This window comes from Rutidosis leptorrhynchoides, chromosome 11 (assembly GCF_046630445.1).
Source record: "Rutidosis leptorrhynchoides isolate AG116_Rl617_1_P2 chromosome 11, CSIRO_AGI_Rlap_v1, whole genome shotgun sequence".
NCBI classification, from domain to species: Eukaryota; Viridiplantae; Streptophyta; class Magnoliopsida; order Asterales; family Asteraceae; genus Rutidosis; species Rutidosis leptorrhynchoides.
Window position 1 is genome coordinate 145,528,110 of NC_092343.1, and position 11,829 is coordinate 145,539,938.

Below are 11,829 nucleotides of genomic sequence, written 5' to 3' on the forward strand. Positions count from 1 at the left end.
TTAAAACAAACACTTGTTGCAACATCATCAAATCATGACGAAGTGATTGCATTATATGAAACTACTCGAAAATGTTTTTGGACTAGAACGCGATAAAAGTCCAACAACTATCTATGAAGATAATGCAGCTTGCATAGCACAGATGAAAGAAGGGTATATCAAAAGTGACCGAACAAAACACATACCCCCTAGATTCTTCTCATACACTCAAGGTCTCATTAAGGACAACCAGATTGAAATGAGATATGTACAATCCAACAAAAACTCTGCCGATCTTTTCACCAAAGCACTCTCAACTGCTATTTTCAGAACACACGTTCACAATATTGGCATGAGGCTTGTTCAAAAGATGTAACAACTCAGCGATGTCTACTTGAGGGGGAGTCAACTCTATGCTGCACTCTTTTTCCCTTAGCTAAAGTTTTTTCCCACTGGGTTTTCTTTAGCAAGGTTTTTAACGAGGCAGTACTAGTTGCTCTCTAATAAAATTGTCATCCAAGGGGGAGTGTTATAATACATCAATTATTGAAGTAGAAGTCAAGAAATGGTGGCTAACAATTTTATATAATTCACAAAAGTCAAATATGTAACACTCTTTGTAGTATAAATATGCATCAATATGTACAAGATAAACACACCATTCTAATATACTTACATCAAGTATTATACTTCTTTCTCTCCATTATAATCTTTGTTCTTACACTTCATTATTAGTATTCTTAATCAAGAATCAAACCACTAAAGGTAGTTATAAGCCTACTGAATTATAACACGGTTATATTTTTTTAATTTTTTTTTTTTAGCAGCAAACAATTTTATTACTAGCCACCCTCTAGCAAGCAGCTAGAGGGGCAAAAAAACAAACAGCGTTTACAATGGCTTTACAAGCCAATCATTCCAAGACAAATTACATTTACTTCTACTAGAAAACCAAGAAAAAGAAAAATTACAAATAGAGTCAAATAACGTTTGTTTCTTCGTCTCTTCGCCGGGGAAAACAACACTGTTTCTGAACCTCCAAATAATCCAAAGAAGGGCTGCTACGATTGAGTACAACTTGTTCTTTGAGGCTTCACTAGCTCTCCAATCATCAAACAATTCGAGGAACTCTAACCAACTTGAAAAACATGGCATCGATATGTTCATCCAAATCCTGCATCTAAGCCATAGGTCGCTAGCCAAAGCACAACCAAAAAATACATGATTAGCCGATTCCAAGTTTACCGGGCACATAGCACAACCTACATTCTCCATTGCGATCCCTTTCGAAAATAAATTACTCCGTGTTGGAAGTCTATCTAAAGCCACCCGCCAAATAAACACGTTAATCTTCTTCGGGATACATTTCACCCATCTTGTAGGAATTAAGTTTGTCGGTAAAAGAAGATCATCAATAAACAACCGAGTCCCACTAATCGAGAACTCCAAATCGTCATTTAAAACCCATTGCCATCCATCAATTTCATTCGTCAACTGAACATTGCCAATAACTGAGGACATCTCGGCTAACAGAGAGTTATTACGCGGACCAAGATTCCTTCTCCACGACCACAACCAATCGCTACCATTATGTCTATTAGCCAATGTACAATTTTCATCCGAATCGAGGTGAAATAGTCTCCCATATCTCTCGCGTAAGGGGCCATTACCGAGCCAATTATCATTCCAAAACCGAATTGATTGCCCATCTCCTATTTTTGCCTTTAAAACATTGTCGGGAAGCAGCTTCTTTTCTTTAACTTTTTGGAACGAGTTCACGATGTTATGCCATATACCTTTACAACAAATTTGTTTTTCATCTAACCCCGCATTCGAGCCTTATAAAGCTTTCATGACCATAACCCATTTCGCATTCGGACATGATTTGAACTTCCAAATCCATTTGCATAAAAGGCCATAATTAAACCCTCGAAGGCTCCCAATGTCTAGACCCCTTTTTTCGTGTGAAGCTAAAACTTGATTCCAATTTACCCAATGCATTTTCTAGGAGGTTTCGGTGCTACCCCAAAAAAAAAAAACCGCACGCAAACTTTCCAATTTATCAAGCACTGTTTCTGGACATTTAAACAAAGATAAGTAGTACACACCTAGACTTCCCAAAACCGCCTTTATAAGGGTTAGTCGCCCTCCACTCGATAAAAGGTTCGCTTTCCATACCGACAATTTTTTATTAAACCGATTCTCAAGAACTTTCCAATTTGCAACCAAGTTCATATTCACCCCTGTAGGTAAACCCAAATAAGTAAAAAGGAACGTACCTTTTGAGCATCCGAACTCGTGTACAAAACTGTTGAGAAGCATGTCTTCAACACCAAGACCAAACAATTGTGATTTAGCCACATTTATTCGTAAACCCGACATTCGATGAAAATCATTCAAGGTGGCAAGAGTATTATTAAGACTTTCCCTATTCCATTCCTAAAGGATAATGGCATCATTCGCATAAAAAAGATGTGAAATATTTAGGTTTGAATTGCCCACTTGTACACCGCTTATAGAACCCGAATCCACCCTTTCTTTCATTAAAAGATGAAGCCCTTCCATGACTATTAAAAATAAAAAAGGACTAATCGGATCACCTTGACGGAGGCCACGATGCAACCTGAACTCACCCGTTGGGCTACCATTAACAAGCACCGATGTCTTTGCATTATAAAGACACATACGAATCCAACTACGCCACCGATCGCCAAAGCCCAATAGAATAAACATATGATCAAGAAAATCCTAACTAACGGTGTCAAATGCTTTTTCAAAATCAACTTTAAAAAGCATAAGACGTTTTTTCTTCAACTTGAACCAACTTAAAATTTCACTTACAATCAGAGGGCCATCGAGGATCTGTCGACCTTTGATAAAGGCAGATTGTTCTTGTGAAATTACTTTGTCAATAACCAAGGACATACGATTTGCTAAGATTCTAGTTATAATCTTATATTGCACTCCAATAAGTGATATAGGCCTATAATCTTTGATACAAGTTGGGTTTTTAACTTTCGGAATCAAAGATATAAAGGCCCAAGAAGCTCCTTTAGGCATTAGAACATGATTAAAAGCATTGGTTATCGACTCCACCAATTCGAGTTTAAGCTTGTCCCAATACTTTTTGAGAAACAAAAACGTGAAACCATCAGGACCCGGGGATTTGTCATTGCTACATTCCCAAACTGCCATTCGAATTTCTTCCTCCGTCACGTCTTGTTGTATCGTGTTGCGATCTGTCTCTGACAATCGTGACTCAACAGCTAATTGTGGCAGCACCCCATTCGGTTGGCAGGAACCTGCAAATTTGAGTCTGTAAAATTCCTTAAAGGCATTTTTGATAATAGCCGGATCCATCACCCAAACTCCATTTAATGATAAGCCTTGAATAGATTGTTTGTTGTGACGATGTTTTAGCATTCCATGAAAAAATTTTGTATTCTCATCGCCTTCAACGTTCCATTTTATTTTCGATTTTTGGACTACATCTTTTTCTTCTACCTTTTGAATTCCGATGAACTCGTTAAGCAAATCCATTCTTTCTTTATAATTGACATCAGAAGCAATGTTTGCATCAATTTTTTGCTCTAATTCACCCACCTTCTCTTGAATCACTTTGGATCTAGATTTCATATCCCTACGTATACTGGACACCCATCCTTTGATATCCCCTTTTAGGACTTTGAGCTTGTCATTGAACTCGTGACAGTCTTTATACGATCCTGACTCAAAGGAGCTGTTAATCATCTCGTTGAAACCATCTAATTCAATCCAGGAGTGAAAGAATTTAAATGGTAGTGGCCCGAAATCCAACTTATTATCATGGAACATAATAGGAAAATGATCCGAATAACCCCGACTTAGAGCTACCAATTTGTGATCCGCCATTGAATCTAAAACATTCGAGGAAACCAACACTCTATCAATTCTACTCATCTTAGAAGCCGCCTTATTAATCCATGTGTACCGTCTTCCACATAACGATATTTCTTCTAACCCGGCATTGGCAATAAAAGAATTAAATACTCTAGCTTCATCTCTATTAAAAGATGAACCAAAGCGTTCGTTATCAACACGGACTTCGTTCATATCGCCAAATAAAATATATTCCCCATCGTTGTTGTTAATGAAATCAAGAAGTCTCTCCCATAAAGCAACTTTTGCATTCGAGTTATGTGGCCCGTATACATTCACCATATAGTAATCTTCATCTGAGAATACCTACTTCCCTTTTACTATAACGAAATTGACATCGCACCAGACTCTACTTTTGGTAAAAAAAGTTAGGGTCCCAAATAGAGAAAATACCACCCGACATACCTCGTGAAAGCGAACAAGCATAATCGAACGAGTAATTCCCCCACATCGGTTTGATACGAAATAATTCCAATCTCGGCATTTTAGATTCCTGAATACCTAAGAATTGAATATTATTAGCATAGCACATTTCTTTTACCCAAATTCTTTTTTTCCTTTTCTTAGAACCCCGAATATTCACCGATAGCAATCTCATTGAGGAAACATAGTAATCCCCACTAATCCTTTCAAATTCTCAAGAAGTTCTCGTGTTTTCTCGGCATCGATACCTATTTTTGCACCCACCTCCGTAAACATTTCTGTTTCTTTAGAAGTCCAATTTTATTTCCGTTCACTCCTCCTTGGAAAAGAATTTGCCCCCTTTTTTTCCCCACTGTTGTACAAGTCACTCCTCTCGGCATCAAATTACCTATTTTTGCAAGTCATTCTTTTTGCAACTCATTTCTCAAATTACTCTTTTTCTCTTCACATTTCATTAAAATGGTAATTCTCACTCACTTTTTAGAACAATCTTCTTCAAGTAATACTCATGATGAAAAGTATGATGTTTTCTTGAGCTTTCGAGGTGTTGATACCCGTCTTAGCTTCACCAATCACCTCCACCAAGCCCTTGAGGGTGCTAATCTCAAAACCTTTTTAGACAAAGAAGAGATTCCAACCGGGCATTATTTGAAACCGGAATTGGAGAACGCAATTAAATCATCCACAACTTCTGTTATCGTGCTGTCTAAGATTTATGCTTCTTCGACATGGTGCCTTGATGAACTTGTATTGATTCTTTACAGAAATAAGAATTTCAAACAAATAGTTATCTCCATTTTCTATCATGTCGAACCCACCGATGTCAGGAAGCAACAAAACAGCTTTGGAGAGGCAATGGCAGAGCACAAAAAGAAGATGGAAGCAGAGACAAAGAATTAGGCGAAGTGTTTGTTTCTGAACGACGGAAGTGGAAAGACACTAAGGGAGAGGGATATACTCCTTTATTTTTGTGGCCGTCTTTTACGAGTCCGGACAGCCGGATCCTCAAAATAGAATAGAGAAGGGCGGATGTGGAGAAAAAAAGTTTTTTAGCAGAGAAGATATAAATATGGAAGGAAGCACTTACAAAAGTTTCTAATCTAACTGGCTTGGATGTAAAGGGCAGGTAAACTACTTTCTTACCATTCTTTTGAATAATATTAATGGGGTTGACACTTCGGATCAACTTTGTGTGATGAATTAACAGGATTTTTTTTTACAGTTAATCATCTGATCTGACTATATATAAATAGAAGTACAAATTTTTTTGATATACAATCCAAGTTTGTAAGATCTGATTTGACTATTTGAGTAATTGAAATATCCAAATCCAGTATGATGGATGTTGGATGCTCGATGCACTGGATGCGTAATAATGAACTTACCACCCAAAACAAATACACTATATGAAATTATATATTACAAAATTGTAAATATAACCACCGATTCATTATTACCATTTAATATCCTGCTAAATGTTTGACTATCCAATCGAAGGTTGTTGTTTTGTTTGGGTTAGGTTTTAATTTTCTTCAGTCGGTTATATTTGTATGGTGGTTGTTGTTCTTGGTTTAGTAATAAAGTTTTTGTTTTTTTTTTGCCAATGTAAAAAAAAAATCTAATCGAAGGTTCTCTATGGAAAATTAATTTGTAGGCTGGAGACTACGTTCATCAAAGAAATCGTTAAAGCCCTTTCCAAAAGAATACGTGTACCCGTAAGGACTACTTTACCACTACTTATTGGGAAGGAGGATGATATTAAATTCATCACTTCATGGTTGAAAGACACATCCTTACGTACCGTCGACATTCTTAGTATTTATGGTATGGGTGGGATTGGAAAGTCAACCTTAGCCAAATATGTCTATGAGTCATATTGTCGTGAGTTCGACAGAAGCAGCATCATTAAGGATATTAGTAGGAAGTGTGTTGGACAAATTAATGGATTGCATGATTTACAAAATCATCTATGTGAAGACATTTCAAAAGCAAGTCCGATTCAAGTTCATGATGTTTCTGTAGCCTCTAATAAAGTGTTGATAGTTCTTGACGATATTGGTAGTCTAGACCAATTGGATGCTTTGCTGGGAAACAAAGGTTTTAATCAAGGAAGCAAAATCATTATAACGACTAGGGACATGTCGTTGACAGAGAGGTGTATACTATTTAAAAAGAAAGTTGAATGCAGACATACGAAGTACTTACTTGAACGCTTATCTCACAACTCATCACTAAAGCTTTTATGTCATCATGCGTTCAATTGTGAAGAACTTAAAGATGGCTACAAAGTGGTTTCAAGGGATATTTTGGAGTATTGTGAAGGACATCCATTGGCTCTTAAAGTTTTGGGCTGTAATCTATATAATCGAAATCTTTCTTATTGGGAAGGCTGCATAAAAGAACTAAGAAAAGGCCCTGAAGGACCCATTTCCCGTGTAAATAAAATTTTGAGAACGAGCTTTGAATCTTTAAAGTCCAAAAATGACAAGGAATTATAAAAGTATATTGCTAGTTTTTTTGTTGGAACGGGAAGAGATTATGCGGAAACCATACTACAGGCATGTGATATAAACACTAGCACTAGAATTGAACATCTCAACGACAAATGCCTTCTTCGTACTGGAACAAATGGCGTGTTTCAGATGCATTCATTAATTCAAGAGATGGGAAAATATGTTGTAGATCTCGAATCTGAGAATCCAGGGGAACGTAGTCTATTATGGCGTACTAAGGAGTCATTAGAAGTATTGAAAAAAAAAAGACGGTATGTGAACAAACAGTCTTGTCAATTAGTAAAAATACAAGTATTTGTATTTATATATTATTTTCTTATAGTTCTTAATTTCTGTTGTATTTTTTCTTATTAGGGTACTAGAAATATCAAAGGTCTCAGTCTTGACCTGAGATTGATTGAAAAACAGGAGTTACGTGGATCATTACTTGAGCTGGAAACAGATGCATTTAGTATGATGTATAATCTGAAGATATTATCAGTTAAAGATGTGCTCCTCAATGGCTCTTTTGAGAATTTTCCAGAGACTTTTTTGCTCAGTTGGTCCCTCTATTATACCCTAAATCGCTAACAGCGTCCCTCGGTTTTTAATTTGACAATCAACATCCCTTAATTATTTTAGTTTTGCAATTCGAGTCTCTCCGTCAAATTTATGTTAAAAAGGTCCGTTAACCCCTATCATGTGCAATGCATGTGAGGGTATAATCGTCTTTTTACTCTTTTCTTCATTTAAAATAAGGGACCACCGGCGCAAAATATCTTATAATTATATATTTTTAATTTATAAATTTATAAATTAAAAATCTTATAATTATAAATTAAAAATATATAATTATAAGATATAAGAATCTTAAATTAAAGATATAAGATTATACTGTTGGTTTTATAAGATTATATATTTTTAATTTATAAATTTAGGAATTCTTATATCTTAACGATCGACAACGAGTTCATACTCCGTACAGATTCGATTGAGTTCATACTCCGTACAAATTCAACAACGATCAATGTGATTTAAAAGCTTCAAAGAAACTCGAAGCTTGAAACCTAGATCCGCTTTGTACTTATCGATTTTAGACAATCACACACCTCAGATCATTTCGTAAAAAAATAAAAATAAATTATGAAAATTAAAAATCCTACCGTTGGGCCTTCAACTGCTATTTTTTTTTTTTAATTTATACTCTTTAACTTCTATATATACACTACCCATTTACACTTCAAACAACATTCTCACATTTAAGTTGTGGGAGATTTCGACAAAAAAACGTTTAAGTTGTGGGAGATTTCGATCTTCTTTTTATCAATCTTACACGATATACTCAAGGAAGAAATACCGTTCGAGTATTCGCAAATTCTTTACTTTGACGAAAGACACCAAAAACTAGACATTCTTACTGATGAAATATTCGATCATCTTAAGGAAAATGCGATAGACTTTGCTGAACCGCTAAGGTTGTATCTTTTAAAATACGAGTCACCAGAACGTGATCAGTGGTTCCGAGTGCAACCTTTTGATCCAGATACTTATCATTCTGATTGGGTCGTGGAAGTCGTATTGTAATTTAGTATCTTTCAATAAAGTAATTTAGGAACTTAGGACGTAAAAATTTTCGTTATTGTAATGTTTTGTAACTTTATTATTATTCAACGGCTATAATTATTTATTTTGCGTCTTATTTATTAAACTTATATATATATATTTAATATTTTTATATGTTATAATTATATATTTTTAATTTATAATTATAAGATTTTTTATTTATAAATTTATAAATTAAAAATATATAATTATAAGATATTTTGCGCCGGAGGTCCCTTGTTTTTAATGAAGAAAAGAGTAAAAAGATGATTATACCCTCACATACATTGCACATGACATGGGTTAACGGACCTTTTTAACAAAAATTTGACGGAGGGACTCAAATTGCAAAATTAAAATAATTAAGGGATGTTGATTGCCAAATTAAAAACCGAGGGATGCTGTTAGCGATTTGGGGTATAATAGAGGGACCAACTGAGCAAAAAAGTCATTTTCCAGAAGAATTAATATATTTGAGAATGTATGGTTTTCCTTTAGAGTCTATGCCTTCAGAATTACCAATGAAGAAGCTAGTTATTCTCTCATTGTCTTATAGCAATATCAAATCTTTTAATGTATCTTCTAATAACATGCTACGGCCTGGAAAGAGGCAAAAGGTAAGAAATTAGATAGATTGATCCACTTCAACTCTAATTTTTCTTCGATTTTGAGTCGTTGCAGTTTCTCACAGTTATACCATTTTAATAGGTGAGTGAATCGTACTCAAAAAATAATAGATTGCTTGGATCTTTGAAGAATCTTGATCCGAGCCACTGTTATCAGCTTCATACTCTTGGTGGTTTTTGTGAATTCCCTGCACTTGAGAGTTCATTTCTCAAAAATTGCACGAGTTTGGTTGAGGTTTGTGAAACAATTGAGCAATGTCAAGAACTTGTCTACATCGATCTTCGTGATTGCAGCAAGTACTGTAGAAACCTTCTAACAAATATTGACAACTTCAAAAATGTCAAATCATTACTCTAGGATGGCTGTAATATGATTGAGCTTCCATTTGAGTCATTGAAGGACGTTAAAGATAACCTGATTGACCTAAAGTTACGGCTATCTCCGTCTGTCACTACGGCTGTACAGAGGAATTTCAATTTCAATGATTCTTATTTTTCAAGCTCATTAGTAACTTTGTCGCTTTCACGTAATAATTTGTCATGCGAAGATTTTCCCATTGACTGGAGTTGCCTATCTCGGTTGAAGATTTTAAGTTTGAAGTGTAATCCAATTGTTTCGATGCCCAATTGTGTGAGAACCCTTCCTAACCTTGAGAAACTTTATATGCATAACTGTGATATGCTGACATCAATCGAACATCCTCCACATACCTTAAGATCGTTGGTGTACGATCATTCTAACATGATAACTAATTTGATACGGAAAATGTCATTTCATCCAGAAATGTCCCCACTGCAATTATGTATGAATTTGTGTTAGGACTTAAAATAGATGTAATTTGAGTCTAGAATCATTTTTGTATGAGTGTGGTATGTGTCATATAAATACCACACTTAGACTAGAATTTAAAGCTAAGCCTTCATAATCACCCTCACCCTCACACCTTCACTTTCACACACTTAGCAAATGCTCTCAACCTTCAACCTCACCATTGTAATTGTAATTCATAGTGATCTATTCTAACTGTTTCTGTTAATCATCGTATACATCTTCATCATCATCAATACACACACTTATTCATATACAGAACCTATACATACATATATGATATACATATATACACTCTGATCAAACAATTATCATCACGAAATCATGAATTGAAGCTGAAATCTAACCTTACATGTGGTATCAGAGCTCAAGGAGCTAGACTTCATCGATCCAGTAGCTGATTTCATGCTTGATTCGTGATTAAACCTATGTTCTTCAAACTTTGACTTTTGTTGACTTGTAAAGCAATAATCTAATTCAGTTGTTTTTAGATCGAATTGAAAGTTGCTACAGGTTCCTAATCATCAATTGAAGCTTCGTCAATCATTAATTCAAGCTAAAACTGTCCAGATTTAGATTTCATGATTTTGAGTTCTTTGATGGCGGTTTTACAGTGATCTTCAAATTTGGAAGATCTAACGAGTTAATCATTAGGAAACTGATTAGTACCTGTTCCAGAGGAATGCAGCAACACTCGTTGATCAATTGTTGCAGGTTGAACGGAATTTTGGCCGGAAAATGAAATGTCCCGTTCTTATTGATTAAAAACGTTCCATATTAATTGATTTCGTTGCGAGGTTTTGACCTCTATATGAGACGTTTTTCAAAGACTGCATTCATTTTAAAACAAACCATAACCTTTATTTCATCAATAAAGGTTTAAAAAGCTTTACGTAGATTATCAAATAATGATAATCTAAAATATCCTGTTTACACACGACCATTACATAATGGTTTACAATACAAATATGTTACAACAAAATAAGTTTCTTGAATGCAGTTTTTACACAATATCATACAAGCATGGACTCCAATTCTCGTCCTTATTTAAGTATGTGACAGCGGAAGCTCTTAATAATCACCTGAGAATAATCATGCTTAAAACGTCAACAAAAATGTTGGTGAGTTATAGGTTTAACCTATATATATCAAATCATAATAATAGACCACAAGATTTCATATTTCAATACACATCCCATACATAGAGATAAAAATCATTCATATGGTGAACACCTGGTAACCGACATTAACAAGATGCATATATAAGAATATCCCCATCATTCCGGGACACCCTTCGGATATGATATAAATTTCGAAGTACTAAAGCATCCGGTACTTTGGATGGGGCTTGTTGGGCCCGATAGATCTATCTTTAGGATTCGCGTCAATTAGGGTGTCTGTTCCCTAATTCTTAGATTACCAGACTTAATAAAAAGGGGCATATTCGATTTCGATAATTCAACCATAGAATGTAGTTTCACGTACATATGTCTATTTTGTAAATCATTTATAAAACCTGCATGTATTCTCATCCCAAAAATATTAGATTTTAAAAGTGGGACTATAACTCACTTTCACAGATTTTTACTTCGTCGGGAAGTAAGACTTGGCCACTGGTTGATTCACGAACCTATAACAATATATACATATATATCAAAGTATGTTCAAAATATATTTACAACACTTTTAATATATTTTGATGTTTTAAGTTTATTAAGTCAGCTGTCCTCGTTAGTAACCTACAACTAGTTGTCCACAGTTAGATGTACAGAAATAAATCGATAAATATTATCTTGAATCAATCCACGACCCAGTGTATACGTATCTCAGTATTGATCACAACTCAAACTATATATATTTTGGAATCAACCTCAACCCTGTATAGCTAACTCCAACATTCACATATAGAGTGTCTATGGTTGTTCCGAAATATATATAGATGTATCGACATGATAGGTCG

General features: G+C 34.9%; 1 protein-coding gene across 1 annotated transcript; it reads left to right on the top strand.

Moving 5' to 3' along the window:
• The first annotated feature begins 4,779 nt into the window (after nt 1–4,779).
• On the top strand, nt 4,780–9,860 carry LOC139875029 (disease resistance protein Roq1-like). Its single transcript, XM_071862415.1, has 7 exons — nt 4,780–5,067; nt 5,148–5,227; nt 5,975–6,755; nt 7,188–7,371; nt 8,913–9,031; nt 9,123–9,275; nt 9,399–9,860. Exons 1-7 carry the CDS (start codon nt 4,780–4,782, stop codon nt 9,858–9,860), a joined length of 2,067 nt encoding a protein of 688 aa, XP_071718516.1.
• The last annotated feature ends 1,969 nt before the right edge of the window (nt 9,861–11,829 follow it).